General features: G+C 37.0%; 1 protein-coding gene across 1 annotated transcript in view; it reads right to left on the minus strand.

The window, feature by feature from the left end:
• Nucleotides 1–19,345, minus strand: part of LOC117333566 (mitogen-activated protein kinase 1-like) — a 68,494-nt gene extending 49,149 nt beyond the window's left edge. Inside the window, exon 1 of the mRNA XM_033892913.1 lies at nt 19,208–19,345. Within this exon, the coding sequence (XP_033748804.1) occupies nt 19,208–19,329 (122 nt within the window). The 5' untranslated portion in view covers nt 19,330–19,345. The remainder of the gene's footprint in view (nt 1–19,207) is intronic.
• Nucleotides 19,346–19,630: the final 285 nt, after the last annotated feature.

The following is a 19,630-nucleotide window of genomic DNA, read 5'->3' on the forward strand; positions in this document are numbered from 1 at the left end:
GTCTCTTGGTTATTGAGAAGAAGTCGTTTGAAGATTATAGCCTATTTGACCCATGTGACCTTGAATGAAGGTCAACGTCATTTATTTGAACAAACTTTGTAGCCCTTCACCCCAGCATGCTACAGGCCCAATATCAAGTCCCTGGGCCTCTTGGTTATTGAGAAGAAGTCGTTTGAAGATTATAGCCTATTTGACCAATGTGACCTTGAATGAAGGTCAAGGTCATTTATTTGAACAAACTTGGTAGTCCTTCACCCCAGCAAGCTACAGGCCCAATATCAAGTCCCTGGGCCTCTTGGTTATTGAGAAGAAGTCGTTTGAAGATTATAGCCTATTTGACCCATGTGACCTTGAATGAAGGTCAACGTCATTTATTTGAACAAACTTGGTAGCCCTTCATCCCAGCATGCTACAGGCCCAATATCAAGTCCCTGGGCCTCTTGGTTATTGAGAAGAAGTCGTTTGAAGATTATAGCCTATTTGACCCATGTGACCTTGAATGAAGGTCAACGTCATTTATTTGAACAAACTTGGTAGCCCTTCATCCCAGTATGCTACAGGCCCAATATGAAGTTCCTGGGCCTCTTGGTTATTGAGAAGAAGTTGTTTAAATGAAAAAGTTGACGCCGGACGGCCGGACGGACGGCCGGACGGACGGACGGACGACGGACGCCGCACCATGGCATAAGCTCACTTGCCCTTCGGGCAGGTGAGCTAACAATATACCACAGTCGCCAGTACTGTGGAGTTACGTATTACACAACAATATACCACAGTCACCAGTACTGTGGAGTTATGTATTACACAACAATATATCACAGTCGCCAGTACTATGGAGTTATGTATTACACAACGATATACCACAGTCGCCAGTACTGTGGAGTTATGTACTACACAACAATACACCACAGTCGCCAGTACTGTGGAGTTATGTATTACACAACAATATACCACAGTCGCCAGTACTGTGGAGTTATGTACTACACAATAATATACCACAGTCGCCAGTACTGGGGAGTTATGTATTACACAACAATATACCACAGTCGCCAGTACTGGGGAGTTATGTATTACACAACAATATACCACAGTAACCAGTACTGTGGAGTTATGTACTACACAACAATATACCACAGTCGCCAGTACTGTGGAGTTATGTATTACACAACAATACACCACAGTCGCCAGTACTGTGGAGTTATGTACTACACAACAATATACCACAGTCACCAGTACTGTGGAGTTATGTGTACAACAATATACCACAGTCGCCAGTACTGTGGAGTTATGTATTACACAACAATATACCACAGTCGCCAGTACTGTGGAGTTATGTATTACACAACAATATACCACAGTCGCCAGTACTGTGGAGTTATGTATTACACAACAATATATACCACAGTCTAATATTGGTGGATACAGAAACAGATACAATGGTTACATTCACAAAACATGAAAGATTACAATAACTTGTAAGTGACTGCTAACGCATCCAATTAGAGCCCCAGGACTGTTTATACATACACAATATACAGCAAATACTATAATAGACCAATAATTTCTTGACATCTTGTTCCAATTTCTGTTTCAAGTGTTCCATATTCTCAATTCTTAAAAGTGTCTACTATGGCTATTATACCATTCTATTCTAACATTTTTAAGGCTCTACTTTCATGCCCAGGCTGTACACTAAGTTCACAGGTACACTTCTTGACATCTTGTTCCAATTTCTGTTTCATGTGTTCCATGTCTCAATTCTAAGAAGTGTTCAATATGCCTATTATATATTATACCATCATATTATAACATTTTGTAAGGCTCTACTTTCATGCCCAGGTTGTACACTAAGTTGACAGGTACACTATGACAGGTACACTAAGTTGACAAAGACTCAATAATACTTCCTTTCTTATATGATTTATAATACAATAACCTGACAGATTTTTTAAAATTTAATCATACTTATTTTGTCTCATTTTCCAAACTAGCACAATGCCATGGCAACCAGAAACTTAAAACCAGAACCAGAAATATTGATGACCTGATAATAGTTTGCTGTGTTAATCAGTGAGACAGAAGTCTATTCGAACTGTTAGAGGACATTGTGATGTGTGAAGTAACGTCAATCTGTCACATGTCCAATAATCATATACTATCAATACCCTAATGGACAGCAAGTGACAGAGGATTCTGAGCCACCGTCATGTCCGAGATATTACTTCTATTACTTACACTAAATGGGGTAAACTATGCATCCTTGTCGCCATGGCAACACTGGCAATAACATCTCTGTAGAACTAAGACTGGTGAAATAGTGGAAATAATGATCAATTGTCCCTATTGTCCACACAGACTTATATTACTTCCTGTCAACTAATGATCTATATTGTCACTAGGTAACCTTCTACACTGGCTTTTTCATTTTGTAATATCTCTATATTTGTTGTTACATATTCTGCTTTTTTTCAAGTGTATTTTTTTCCTTATTTTAAGCTATCTATTGTTTTATAACCATAGAATCCAAAAGTTTCACTTTGATACATCTCTATGCTTCATGATGAGGACACTTAGCAGACAATAGCTGAGGACAAGTCCTCAAACTGAGAGTACTAGCAGACAATAGCCGAGGACCAGTCCTCAAACTGAGAGTACTAGCAGACAATAGCCGAGGACCAGTCCTCAAACTGAGAGCACTAGCAGACAATAGCCGAGGACCAGTCCTCAAACTGAGAGTACTAGCAGACAATAGCCGAGGACAAGTCCTCAAACTGAGAGCACTAGCAGACAATAGCTGAGGACAAGTCCTCAAACTGAGAGTACTAGCAGACAATAGCTGAGGACCAGTCCTCAAACTGAGAGTACTAGCAGACAATAGCTGAGGACCAGTCCTCAAACTGAGAGCACTAGCAGACAATAGCTGAGGACAAGTCCTCAAACTGAGAGTACTAGCAGACAATAGCTGAGGACAAGTCCTCAAACTGAGAGTACTAGCAGACAATAGCCGAGGACAAGTCCTCAAACTGAGAGTACTAGCAGACAATAGCCGAGGACAAGTCCTCAAACTGAGAGTACTAGCAGACAATAGCTGAGGACAAGTCCTCAAACTGAGAGTACTAGCAGACAATAGCTGAGGACAAGTCCTCAAACTGAGAGTACTAGCAGACAATAGCCGAGGACCAGTCCTCAAACTGAGAGTACTAGCAGACAATAGCTGAGGACAAGTCCTCAAACTGAGAGTACTAGCAGACAATAGCCGAGGACAAGTCCTCAAACTGAGAGTACTAGCAGACAATAGCCGAGGACAAGTCCTCAAACTGAGAGTACTAGCAGACAATAGCCGAGGACAAGTCCTCAAACTGAGAGTACTAGCAGACAATAGCCGAGGACAAGTCCTCAAACTGAGAGTACTAGCAGACAATAGCCGAGGACCAGTCCTCAAACTGAGAGTACTAGCAGACAATAGCTGAGGACAAGTCCTCAAACTGAGAGTACTAGCAGACAATAGCCGAGGACCAGTCCTCAAACTGAGAGTACTAGCAGACAATAGCCGAGGACAAGTCCTCAAACTGAGAGTACTAGCAGACAATAGCTGAGGACAAGTCCTCAAACTGAGAGTACTAGCAGACAATAGCTGAGGACAAGTCCTCAAACTGAGAGTACTAGCAGACAATAGCTGAGGACAAGTCCTCAAACTGAGAGTACTAGCAGACAATAGCCGAGGACAAGTCCTCAAACTGAGAGTACTAGCAGACAATAGCCGAGGACCAGTCCTCAAACTGAGAGTACTAGCAGACAATAGCTGAGGACAAGTCCTCAAACTGAGAGTACTAGCAGACAATAGCCGAGGACCAGTCCTCAAACTGAGAGTACTAGCAGACAATAGCTGAGGACAAGTCCTCAAACTGAGAGTACTAGCAGACAATAGCTGAGGACAAGTCCTCAAACTGAGAGTACTAGCAGACAATAGCTGAGGACAAGTCCTCAAACTGAGAGTACTAGCAGACAATAGCCGAGGACAAGTCCTCAAACTGAGAGTACTAGCAGACAATAGCCGAGGACCAGTCCTCAAACTGAGAGTACTAGCAGACAATAGCTGAGGACAAGTCCTCAAACTGAGAGTACTAGCAGACAATAGCCGAGGACCAGTCCTCAAACTGAGAGTACTAGCAGACAATAGCTGAGGACAAGTCCTCAAACTGAGAGTACTAGCAGACAATAGCTGAGGACAAGTCCTCAAACTGAGAGTACTAGCAGACAATAGCTGAGGACAAGTCCTCAAACTGAGAGTACTAGCAGACAATAGCCGAGGACCAGTCCTCAAACTGAGAGTAAATTCTACCTTGGGGATATATGCATAGCTATGATCTCTTTGATAAAAGGAATCCTGCTGCAGTATAAAGGAGACATTGACCAGCTCTGGTTTGGGTGCAGCTAATTTGCAATCTTCAAATGAAATAAATCTTATCCTAGCCAACAGATCAGCTTTCTTTATCTAGAACTGATAAGATTTTACAAATTTACAAACCAATCAGTCTTTGAATATACAGGACAAAACTGATCTGTTTTGGAATATACAGGACAAAACCGATCAGTCTTGGAATTTACAGGACAAAACCGATCAGTCTTGGAATATACAGGACAAAACCGATCGGTCTTGGAATAAACAGGACAAAAACCGATCAGTCTTGGAATAAACAGGACAAAACAGTCTGTAAACATCTTTTTTGAAATCGCTACTAGTCCTGATTGACTTGATGCATTTTGATGGAATTTGGTCTGGAACATTATTGGACAAAGATGATCTAATGCTGCATAAAAATGGAGGGTGTGGCTCCTCGGAGACCAGAGCTTGATAGGGGAATTGACATAAATCTGTTAAATCCCCAGTACTAGGCCTGAATAACTCAATGGATTGTCATGAAATTTGGTCTGGAGCATTATTGGGCAATGGAGACCTAATATTGTATAAATGGATGTGCCTCCCTTGGGACCGGAGAGAGGGGCCTAATACTATATAAGATATACAGAGGAGCCCATTTATTTGCATATCGGTTATTTGAATATCCCGCTTATTTGCATAAAATTCTCAGGTCCCGATTTTTGTCTTCTTTATCTTTGTATTTTAATCCTGTGTATTTGCATCGACTAAAACACCGACTCCCGCTTATATGCATATAAAAATTCCAAAAAATTGAAAAATTTGAATTGAATTTAGGGTATTTTTGTGATTTTCCCATAATAAAAGTTTTATGAAATGTGTTTTAACTTACATATTGATTCGACACGATGTACAACGTTATCTTATCATTGGTTCACACTTCGTCATTACAGGTTACGTTCGATGCATCGATATCGACATTTAGTTATTATCCAGACCATATCAGTAGCAATGTGCAGAAGAATTACTGAATAAAATATTTATATGCCTCATCTTTTGATGAGATTTGTTTATTATTATAGCATCGATCCAAACCTGTGTTCTGTGCACTTTAACACTCGCTGAGGCAGGTTGCGATCGCCATGATTGTTTACTAGGCGCATTGCATTGTGGGGGCAATGTGTAATGAACGACAACTCTTTGTGTGTGTGCGCCATTTTCCAAAACAAACCCAAACGACAATACACATGTCACAGTCATTTAAGACAATCTATTGCTTCAGCAGTTCATCATCTATGATCAAACAACTAATATACTCATAGCAGGAACACAACGCATCTCGAGACGATAATGAATGTTAATTGAAACGATGACATTGTACATCGTAGTGCCAACCCACGCGTCTATGACCGATATCGGACCCAGAGACTCAGAGTGACAAGTAAACGATGAAGTGTATGCAAATAATTGTACATTTACAAAGAATAACAACCCATGTATTTCGTATTTACTCTTATATTTTAAATAATGTTGTTTTTTTTCAATATATTTTTAATGCAAATAACGTAAACAATCATATAGTGCCCATTTTGAGTACCTACCTGACGATCTACATAGTGTATATAAGAGGGGCCAAAACCCAACTCCGCCTATACGAATACTCCGATTATTTGCATATTTTGTCATGGAAAATGGGCTATGCAAATAAGCGGGTTGCTCTGTATACATATTTATATTTTTTGTAATATTTTCCCTATCAGTAATATTTTAGGTGAAATTTTGCAAAAAAAAAACAAATAAATAGAATCCATCTTGAAGTATGACAAGATTTGGTCCACATTTGGATTAAACCATAATTGGGAGATGCAGCAAAAAAGGTAAAAACAAAAATTCCTGTTGAACCATTATAACAGTATTAATTGGCATCTGTTGTTAAGTCAGTATAACAAGGTTAACAGGTATCTGTTGTTTATTACTTTATTTACTGGCATTTATTGTTTCTTCATTATAACTAGATTAACAGGTATATGTTATAGATGTTAAATTGTTTATTACAATATTTACTGGCATATGTTGTTTATCACAATATGAACTGGTATCTGTTGTTTATCACAATATGAACTGGTATCTTGTTGATCACAATATTTACTGGTATCTGTTGTTTATCACAATATTTACTGGCATATGTTGTTTATTACAATATTTACTGACATGTTGTTTATTACAATATTGACTGGTATCTGTTGTTTATTACAATATTTACTGACATGTTGTTTATTACAATATTGACTGGTATCTGTTGTTTATCACAATATGAACTGGTATCTGTTGTTGATCACAATATTTACTGAGATGTTGTTTATTACAATATTTACTGACATGTTGTTTATTACAATATTCACTGACATGTTGTTTATTACAATATTTACTGATATCTGTTGTTGATCACAATATTTACTGGTATCTGTTGTTTATTACAATATTCACTGACATGTTGTTTATTACAATATTTACTGACATCTGTTGTTTATTACAATATTTATTGACATGTTGTTTATTACAATAGTTACTGACATTTTGTTTATTACATTATTTACTGGTATCTGTTGTTTATTACATTATTTACTGGTATCTGTTGTTTATTACATTATTTACTGGTATCTGTTGTTTATCACAATATTTACTGACATGTTGTTTATTACAATATTTACTGGTATCTGTAGTTTATTACAATATTTACTGGTATCTGTTGTTTATCACCATATGAACTGGTATCTGTTGTTGATCACAATATTTACTGATATGTTGTTTATTACAATATTTACTGGTATCTGTTGTTTATCACAATATGAACTGACATCTGTTGTTTATTACAATATTAACTGACATGTTGTTTATTACAATATTTGCTGGTATCTGTTGTTTATTACAATATTAACTGACATCTGTTGTCTATTACAATATTTACTGACATGTTGTTTATTACAATATTTACTGGTATCTGTTGTTTATCACAATATGAACTGGTATCTGTTGTTGATCACAATATTTACTGAGATGTTGTTTATTACAATATTTACTGGTATCTGTTGTTTATTACAATATTTACTGACATGTTGTTTATTACAATATTGACTAACATGTTGTTTATTGCAATATTGACTGGTATCTGTAGTTTATTACAATATTTACTGACATGTTGTTTATTACAATATTGACTAACATGTTGTTTATTACAATATTGACTGGTATCTGTAGTTTATTACAATATTTACTGACATGTTGTTAATTACAATATTGACTGGTATCTGTAGTTTATTACAATATTGACTGACATGTTGTTTATTACAATATTGACTGGTATCTGTTGTTTATCACAATATTTACTGACATGTTGTTGATCACAATATTTACTGGTATCTGTTGTTGATTACAATATTAACTGACATGTTGTTTATTACAATATTTACTGACATGTTGCATTGTGTTGTTTATTACAATGTTTACTGACATCTCTTGTTTATTACAATATTTACTGGCATCTGTTGTTTATTACAATATTAATTAGCATGTGTTGTTTATTACAATCTGTTGTTTATTATTACCATGTTATCTAGCCAGAACTTGATGTTTGTAAGTGTGAGGATGGCTGGATACCAATATCAGGATGATATTCTCCAACACTGCCAAACGATGTACAATCAATAATCTCCGTGTTAAAGCAGTGCCCTTTCTGGACTATAAACATTTAGTAAGTAAGGAGGAGAACGTTCAGCTGTTCCAGTTGTTGTATATATTGCCAATTTTGTCAAACATTAATAATGTTGGATAATATTTATCAAAGGAAGTTAAACCATGAAGCCACGCTACAAATACAGCATTGCATGTCAATTTTTACTGTTTATACTTGTAGAAGATGCAAGATTAATATCACCAGCATTGTGTTGGTTGACAAGTAATTGTGACTATTTTTAGATACTAGACTGCCAGAAGACAAAATGATACAGTATGTTCATATTCGCAGACAACAATGGTAGAGGCAACCATTTGTGTGTAGAATACAACAAGCATATATTGGATATTGCTACAGCAATACACGTCCCTTACAGGTCCCCACTACAAATAGTGACAATGACCTTGACCTTGACCCAAAATCCCTGAAACTCAAACATGTCCGAGATATTATGGTCCTTTAAAATTGTGTGAAGTTTGATCAAAATCCCTCAAATAAAGAAGCCGTTGACGCAAGGACAATCTTTGGCATTACATACATACGGTTTTTCCAGTAGGGGGATTAATAAATTCAAAATTCTTGTGAGCTAAAGATAATTTCAATTTCCCGTTTTTGTTATACTTTACCTATTACACTGAATAAAGATTGAAATTGAAGTTTCATTATAAACACAGGTTTTTATTGCCAATATTACCTTGTATTGTCGGTGGGCCATTTCATCAATGCGCACATATAAAATACACTTGACATATTCAAAGTCAACAAATTTTCAGTCAATTCAGCCTCCTATATTATACAGTATACCTATAATATGTATATGTTTGACGATATGCCTGTTGGTTCCAGCTATATAGCCACCTCCCTGATTCTCATTGGAGAAAACCCAAGTTAATAACTGGATTTTACCTAGATTTATCTGTCGTCAATGAACCAGAAGTTTTCCCTACTGGAACAATGATCCAATTATCACTGTACTTTGTCAAGGGTCTTTGTATAAAACCTTTATATCAAGCAACATGACAATACCCTGGGAACAACACATGACAGCCAGTGACAATATCCAACAACACATGACCAGTGACAATATCCAACAACACATGACCAGTGACAATACTCTACAACACATGACAGCCAGTGACAATACTCTACAACACATGACCAGTGACAATATCCAACAACACATGACCAGTGACAATATCCAACAACACATGACCAGTGACAATATCCAACAACACATGACCAGTGACAATATCCAACAACACATGACCAGTGACAATATCCAACAACACATGACCAGTGACAATATCCAACAACACATGACCAGTGACAATACTCTACAACACATGACCAGTGACAATATCCAACAACACATGACCAGTGACAATATCCAACAACACATGACCAGTGACAATACCCAACAACACATGACCAGTGACAATACCCAACAACACACGACAATCACAGATAATCCTCAACACATGACAGATAGTGACAATACCCAACAACACACTCATCCACAGACAATACCCAACAACACACAACAATCACAGACAATACCCAACAACACACGACAATCACAGACAATACCCAACAACACAGGGCAATCATAGACAATACCCAACAGCACGACAACCACAGACAATACCCAACAACACATGACAATCACAGACAATACCCAACACACGACAACCACAGACAATACCCAACAACACACAACAACCACAGACAATACCCAACAACACGACAACCACAGACAATACCCAACAACACACAACAATCACGGACAATACCCAACAACACACAACAATCACAGACAATACCCAACAACACACAACAATCACGGACAATACCCAACAACACAGGTAATCATAGACAATACCCAACAGCACGACAACCACAGACAATACCCAACAACACACGACAATCACAGACAATACCCAACAACACACAACAATCACAGACAATACCCAACAACACACAACAATCACGGACAATACCCAACAACACACAACAATCACGGACAATACCCAACAACACACGACAATCACAGACAATACCCAACAACACACTCAAACCACAGACAATACCCAACAACACACAACAATCACAGACAATACCCAACAACACACAACAACCACAGACAATACCCAACAACACACAACAACCACAGACAATACCCAACAACACAGGTAATCATAGACAATACCCAACAACACAGGTAATCATAGACAATACCCAACAACACACGACAACCACAGACAATACCCAACAACACATGACAATCACAGACAATACCCAACACACGACAACCACAGACAATACCCAACAACACGACAACCACAGACAATACCCAACACACGACAACCACAGACAATACCCAACAACACACGACAATCACGGACAATACCCAACAACACACCACAATCATAGACAATACCCAACAACACACCACAATACCCAACAACACAGGACAATCATAGACAATACCCAACAACACAAGACAATACCCAACAACAAACGACAATCATAGACAATATCCAACAACACAAGACAATACCCAACAACAAACGACAATCATAGACAATATCCAACAACACAAGACAATCATAGACAATATCCAACAGCACAAGACAATACCCAACAACACAAGACAATCATAGACAATACCCAACAACACAAGACAATTATAGACAATATCCAACATCACACGACAATACCCAACAACACACTAAAATACCCAACAACAAACGACAATCATAGACAATACCCAACAACACAAGACAATCATAGACAATATCCAACATCACACGACAATACCCAACAACACACGACAATACCCAACAACAAACGACAATCATAGACAATATCCAACAACAAACGACAATCACAGACAATATCCAACAACAAACGACAATCATAGACAATACCCAACACATGCTCCAATACAATAGTACACCATGTTCCAATTCAAGGACACCAGACACCACTAAGACTCTCCCTGAACTGTACCTGATGCTCTAATAACATTTCTGTTGATTCAGCACCACAAAATGTATATATAAGTTCTTTAGATTGATTCTCAGCTGTATGGAGACTGAACATCAGCAATGTACTTGTAACAAACTTCCTATACTTAAAGAACCATTACAAATCTACTGTCAACCTTTAAAACCTGTTACAGGTGCCAAGAAATTAACTCGATTTATGTTTTCAGCGCTAATCAAGTCTGAAGACATGCTGTTAATACAATCAAAAGATATTCTAGCTCAAACATTTTGTGATGCAACCACTTTCCAAGATTACTTCTTTGTCTTAATGATCATGACATTCCATTTTCATGTATACCAGAAAAAGACCTTCACATTTCCGCCCAAAAAAACTCAGGGTTAGCACAAACCCGCACTTTTCATAAAGGGGCATGCGCATAACTCTCCAATATAGGTAAAGATTGACATGTTCCTTTTTATAGACTCTAGATCTTTTGTCATATGATATGCGGTACATTTTAGAAACTGATTTCATTAATATAATTTTGATGTAGCTAGATGATATGCTAAAACCAGAATTCCTGATCACCAATAGTTAATCTTATATACCAGAACTGGTATTAATGTCAAAAATACTCCTGATAAATTAAACATACATGGAAGAATGCCACTCCTCACCTTATGTCTCTCTGGAGTGTTTTTACCTCGATGGTTTGGAAGAGAAAAAACCGATGCACCATCAGATTTTAGAGTACTTGTAATGTATAAATGAGATCTCTGAGGGATCTTGGTGCCCACCATTGAATTATCTTTATTGGCTCTACATAAGACCAATCTTTTCTCTACTTTTCCTTCTTTCCCTTTTTCCTCTGAACCATTTGATAACAAAGGAATCCTACATATGAAATCCAAGCAAGATCTAATAAGAACATTGCAAACAAGAAACAACAAGGTTAAGCTGTCAAAATTCAAGATGGCTGCCTATCAGCTATTTTGCTTTCCCGATCAGACTCCAAATTGATAGAGCACAGGGACCACGATAGGGGATCCTATACATAAAGTTTGAGAGATCTCCTTCCAGTATTTCTCAAGAAACAGCAGTAACAAACTCCAACTGTTAAAATCAAAGATGGCTCTTCATGACGGTGGGCCAAAATGCAGATCTATGTCATTTTCTGATAGAATACTTTGGTTTGGTTTATTTTGTTTAACGCCCTATTAACAGACAGGGTCATTTAAGGACGTGCCTGGTTTTGGTGGTGGAGGAAAGCCGGAGTACCCGGTGAAAAACCACCGACCTATGGTCAGTACCAGGCAACTGCCCTACGTACTAAGGTTTTGAACTCATGACCCAGAGGTAAAGTGATAGGGATTGGTTTTGGTGGTGGAGGAAAGCCGGAGTACCCGGTGAAAAACCACCGACCTATGGTCAGTACCAGACAACTGCCCCACGTACTAAGGTTTTGAACCCATGACCCAGAGGTAAAGGGATAGGGATAAAGTGTCAGGACACATTAACCTCTAGGCAACTGCGGCCCCCTTATAGAATATACAATAAATATACCACAAGAGGTCATTTAAGCAGGTACTAAATGGAAACATGACCAGAGAAAAGGTTAGTACCTCAAGTCGTCAACCAATCAGTATGCGTGCCACTTAGCCAGTGCCTGTCAAACATCAAGCTTAAAACACTCAATAATTTGACAAATGTATCTTGAATGTTGACCATGATCATGATCACTAAATCTGGAAGCTTGCTAAGCCTCAGCACCATCACAGAACACTAATGTGCAAGACTTCCTACAGCAACGTGTACAGCTCAGCACCATGGTAACATTTGTGTAAGATTTCCTACGTGTACAGCTCAGCACTGTTATATGTAGTCAAATGTATCTTGAAAACATGCCGGCTTTGAAAATAGGCTGTCCTTGAAGGTAAGCCTTGGATTCTTTACAGTAAAATATATCTAGAAAATAAGCCAACTCTATTTTTCATGTTGTAACTTGTTTGTTTTGTTTTGTTGTTTTTTTTCATTTCATAAATGAAACCCCACTTGTTGATCAAACAGTGTGTCATCCAAGTTCCAGTGAGTTGTCTCCCTTTGCTGACTGTAGGTCATTTTGGAATAAGCTTAGTTTGATGAGAATCAAAATGATGTTCATTAGCAGGTAAGTTACACCTATGAATTCAAACTTTGTAGTTTGAGAATGAATGCCTTTAGCAGCACCACCCTTTTCAGCTTGTTTTTCTTGCTCAAAGAAAGTAACCAGTGATGACGAAGTGTGAAAAATGGCTTCCAGGGCACTGTAGAAGGCAAACCTTCTGAAAGTATGTATTTCTTTGATGTTCAACTCTTTGTCATGCAATACCCCCTTAATTTTCCTGAAGTTTAATGTATGCAGGTTCGAATGTTTGAAAAATAAAAATGTTTGTCAAGGATTATTCTGTATTTTTCAAATATGGGACACTGTCTGCTGACTGGCTAGTACAAAGTGCTAACTTGTGTGAGCCATGCAGTAGGGCTGATTATCCTTCAGTTTTGACACCTGACTTAGGACCTGTCATTACACATGCTCCATCCAAGCCAAAGAACATCACTTTTTGTCATATCTATGTCTATGTCCTGGGCAACAGATATCAAGGCATTACAAACAGTCTCTGCATCACCTTTATCTATTTCAGCGTTTGCCAGGAAATGAGTCTCGGGTTCAAAACTGTCACCAGAAATAATCTGTACATAACGTAATGTGTTTTTTTTGTAGTTCATCAAATCAATAAAGGAACAAAAGTTCAGAGTTGCAATTTTTTCGTTACCGAGCCAATAAGAACATCTCATGGCACTTTTGGGGTCGCGGTGGCCGAGTGGTTAAGGTGTACCGACACTTTAACACTAGCGCTCCAACACTGGGTTGCGAGTTCGAAACCTACGTGGGGCAGTTGCCAGGTACTGACCGTAGGCCGGTGGTTTTTCTCCGGGTACTCCAGCTTTCCTCCACCTCCAAAACCTGCCACGTGTACGTCCTTAAATGACCCTGGCTGTTAAAAGGACGTTAAACAAGGACGTTAAACAAAAACAAACCAAACCAAACCAATCATGGTACTGACAAATGCTTTCCCTTTCTTGTCAAATGCTGACTGAACTGTCCTTCGAAAATTACTGTGTTTGTTAAAATCAGACAAAGCATTCAAGTGATCCGGTGATGATTGATGTCTAGTTAAAGTTGAAGTATGATAATTTGTGCAACCTGAACCATCGGTAAATGGGATGTTTTTTGAGGTCTTCATACACGTCACATATTTCATATGTGAACATGTATATTCTAAATAAAACCACCCTTTGGAACAATTGTCATCCAACCATTTTGTTTGATGAAATTATCTTAATTAGGTCTATTCCTTTATTTGTATTCCATTTCATTTTCCCGAATTTCACCTGACGTTTAATCAGGCCTACTTGCAGCGACTGAACTAACTGAAGAAATTTTGCCCTGTTCTCTCTCAGGAAGTCTCCGACCTTTTTTTGTTTTCCAGTTGGAAGTAATCGCATATGTGTTTGATATTGCTGACATGAATTCTGCTTCATTGACAACTTTTGCTTCAGAATCTTTAATCACTGGAACATTTGTTTTGCACATGATGATTTATAATGATACTGATTATAAGCCTCGTTTTGAACATGCTTCCTCACTTCCTGTTTAAACACTACGGAGAGACAGTGATCATAAAAAGACTCAGAGACTAATAAATCTTTGCACATTCAGCAAATTTGAGTGCAGGAATATGTATAAACAAACTCACAAAATGTCATTTAAATTCGCCAGCTTGACCATGCAGTGTTCTGAAATTCGCCGTTTTAATTACAAAGGGGTCATTGACGCAACGGCGTGGCCTGGATTAAACACTGAACATTGATTCTTGGGACCAAAACGACTGGTCATATATATTGTGTCATTAAAAATACTTGGGACAGCTACGAAACAATCCTTAAATACAGGTGGTCATTAAATAAAGGAAGCCTTTTTGACCACAGGTCATTACATACAGATGGTCATTAGATCAGGTTTGACTGTAATTTCTTGTTTTTGTTTTTATTTTTTAAGGTCCATCAATTTACTGAAGTCATTTCAGGCCATGGATCTCTAGTAATTCAACTTAAAATGTTTAACAATTAAATTGATGAGGGATGTTTCTACATTCTATAATTCATCCGGATAACAAACCTGAACCTCATCACAAAACAATCAAATTCTCACACTGGATTATCCTTCCACCAATTCTCATTTCCATTTTTATTGGATGTAACAGAATTACAATTTCTAATTTTAAAATCAATAGCTTTAGAAGCAACGGTTTACTCCCATAACTAAATCATCACTTTTTTAAAACTCTGCTTCCTCGTTTTATTAAGATTATTTTGGTTTGAAGACAGGAACAGGACATAAAATATCAATGTTTCGATCACAAATCTTTCAGAGTGTCCTGAGTGGCAACTTAACATATGACATTATTCTAGGGCATACCATGCAGTTTCCAGGCCATATTTAAGAACAAGAAAGAGTTTTATTGAAATATCAAACAATGGTTTTATACTTATACTTTTGAAAATGCCTACCTCCTTCCTAATACACATTCCCTACCACCAACCACCACCTGTTTTTTAACTGCTCAAATATTAATCCTAATGGACAATTTGAAATATCTCCATACATATACAGGTGAAGTCCAGAACAAGGTGACATAGTGGGGTCCAAAGCAAAACAAACCACAATTAATGTTATCACAAAAGGAGGAACAAACACCTTATTAACACTAGCTTTATACATTAGTTGGACTGACCAAATCATAAAAATACAAGTAGTTCGGGAATTAAAATGGCATGAAATAAGAAGACAGTTTTGCTTTTTTCTTCAAGTAATTGTGCATTCCTGAATGTTTTACTGATGATTATCCAATGTCATTAAATGAATTTTATTTACTTTATAAGGGCTGCAGTTGCGTTAACGTTCTGCTGAAATATGCAGAATTTCTTTTTTAATGAATTGGCATACAATGATTCTTAATTTTTAAGACTGATTATAATTAAACCACTTATCACAATTCCCTGTTATAGGATTCCAGTGAATTTTGATACTGATGAATTTCACTAATCCATTGCTTATTGGAAAGTCTGAGACTAAACACAGTATTTGACAGGTGAGGGCCATTCTTATCGACCAAAGAGGTGACTTTCCGATGTTGCATTAACTGGAGTTTGTACAAGTTACCTCCCCTTACACAAACCAGACAGCAAACGTAATGATTTGCGTAGAAAATAGTTAGTAATAATATATGATAAAGCAGTTTATTGTCTATTATTTTAACATTTTTTCTATAATTATTTATTTTCTTCAACCATTTAAAAGCCTAAATCATATTACTTAATTACAAATACTTTGCGGAAGGAAAAAGTGTTTTTTTTTTTGTTTTTAAAGATCTATATTAATCTGTCCCATCCTGACCTCATCAGGATTTATCATAGAAATAAGCAACAGCTGATTCCCCAAGAGTTCAGAATGAATTTGTCCTTGCCGACTTGAGGTAACTGCTTTGCACATCAACTAAAAATGATCAGCAAATTCCAATACTTGTCACCTGAGCAAGATGCAGACACAATGTCATCTTTGTGCAATTAACTTCACAAGAAGGAGATAAAGAAAAAATGTTTTAAAAAAAAGTGATAGTGACAATTTTGTGGACATTAAGAGAAATATTTGATGATGACAACAATTTAGAATTCAGGCCTGAAGACATCTCATTACTATTGGCAAATATTGATTTTATTGAGGGTCACATGATGAATGTAGATAAATGAAATGGAAAAACGATAATGAACTGGACCAGCATGCTGCCATACGTATATACGTATACTCTGCCAACTTATAACGTCAACTCTCGATGGATTCCCACTTTTTAGGCAATCAATGCAAATGACTCTTTAAGAGAATTTTGATGCTGAAACTACCAATTCTATATTTCACATATTTTCCCATCTTTGCCATAAAGAGCAGACCATACAATGTCTAAGCTTGCTGACAAGGCGAAGCATGTTGGACATGAAATACATGGAGACACAAATTTCACCCAAAATTATTATTAATGAAAGTGTTTTATAATCAGAATCACAGATATTTACAGATAATCTAAGAAACATTGTATTATGGTTAGTGTTGGGAGTTGGTTGATATTTCAATACAAATGATCAGATATAATTAGTTAATATCAACCAATCAATTTCCAATTATTAATCGGTAAACTTACTGCTACAAAATCATTTTAAAATAGTACCTTTTAACCCTGGGATGGAATAGGACTACTCGCTCCCGAGTTTGCCAACATTATGATTTTTACAAGTAGCTTTACTCTGTGTAGTTTCATACCTTTATTTTTTATCATTATCCATTTCAACATTACAATCTTCATTGATAAAGATTTTTCATAAATATTTATATTTTTCTTTTTTTTAACAATTAATTATCATGTTTAAATGACATGATTGGCAAGAAGTTGTAAGGAGTAAAATGACAGAACTCTTGTTCTCTAGTGAAAATGAAAGTAGAATCATCGATATTGTCGTCTCAGAATTGATTATCGGGAATCTGTTGCCTTTACGATTCGTTATCGATTATAATTGATAAACGGGACAATACTTATTATGGTAGAAGTTACCTTAGTATTTTCATGAGTTCAATATATGGAAAATTTAAGCAATTTGTGTTTAAGGATAATAAACACATCACAATTTTAGAGAAAATTCAGTATGTGTCCAAAACGTGTCTGCAGATGAGGTCAAGGCCAAATTCGTGCATAGCAAAATTGCAAAATGTTTATTTATTCTCATAATGCTTACCCTAATCGCTGCATATAGATAAAATGTCGTAAGAAACTATACCTAGTAGCTCTATAGTTGAATAATCATTAAAAATAAATGGAGTTCCTGTACTCTAAGGCAGTTAAAAATCATACTGTGTGGCTGTATATAGTTGTGATTTTACTAGAAGCAAATTGTATATAACCCTATGGTTCTATATTTATAAGAATTTTAGTAGGGCACTGACCAGTACTAATCGGTATTATTTCCTATAAATCAATATCTAGCTCGTAGCTACGTAGCTATATAGTATGGACTGTAATGCTTCCTAAAACATTGAGACTACAACCCATGTACATACACAGCAATAATTAGACCAATTAGCGGGACCAGATATAAACTGAAACATTGTTTACGTATAACTGTTAGTGTGGAACATTGTTGGACTGTAACAATGTTCACATACATATGTATATATACAATTAATTATAAAGTTAGTTTATCTATAAATGTACTTGACAGAGACCAACATGGTATATATATATATGTGGAGGGGGTATCATATATGTTACTATGACCCATAATACCTGCCTACAGACATTGAATAGAATTTCACATAACAAGTCATGCATTAAGTGTAACAAGAACATGCTGTTTGTCGTTATCAAGGAAGCTATCCTCACAAATATGGACGTCACGGTTTAACTAACGTTAACATAATATGATTCTATTTGCCAACATGTATTATTACAAAATGTGACATTCAGTTGGCTCATAAGCTAAAAATAAACAAACCCCACCCTACGCGTATGCATGATTGTACACATGTACCTCTAGTCTTCGAAGTTGCAGACGTTTTTTGCGATGACAGTCTGCCTACATTTTACGAGATTTAGAGAACCTATTACACAACCGATCTAGGTGAAGCGTGAACGATCATAATACACAATTAATTTGTGTACAGTATCGCAGTCTGCACTTCCTACTCGTGCACGTGGTCACTGTAACGGGTGTCGCTCGCGCGTGCATGCATTACACCCAATACGGACACTGTCAGGTTCAAACATTGACTACAAACAGACCCTGGCGTCAAGACATACGACACCTCAATATCAGGTCAAGACGGCACCGTGATTTTTAGTGTAGTCTTGTCGCCAGCGAAAACCCGAAGTTCCAGGAGCAGCCTAGATATATCTTGTAGTGCTCCATTGTTACAACTCCGGTAGGTCGGACCATGAACTAGACTATTAGGTACTTACGCGACCATTCCATAAGCTCCCTCTCCAATATACTGGAGCTCTAAATACCGCGGCCCGACATGAAACTCCTGCCCCTTCACAACCGCTACATCCATCGGGTTGCACGCCATTTTGAATGACATTCAGTTCAGTCAGTAGTAAGCGTGATCACGTGATATATTTGGATTGACGTCACGGGCACTTCACTGTTGGCTATTTTTCTGTCATAATCTAGTCCTAATTACGAACTGGTTCGGACAATTAATTTTATATATAACGTATTACTATAAACACTAACTATGTTTAATAAAGTAGATTTAATGAAAAACGAACAAGCTTGTTTATGCAGTATGCATGTAAATGTGAAAACCTACATGTAACACGATTAAAACGTAACACGCCCTTTCTACTCTGAGAAATGTTATTTTGTAGTTTTCAAAACCA

Source organism: Pecten maximus, chromosome 8, assembly GCF_902652985.1.
Source record: "Pecten maximus chromosome 8, xPecMax1.1, whole genome shotgun sequence".
In the NCBI taxonomy this organism is placed as follows: Eukaryota; Metazoa; Mollusca; class Bivalvia; order Pectinida; family Pectinidae; genus Pecten; species Pecten maximus.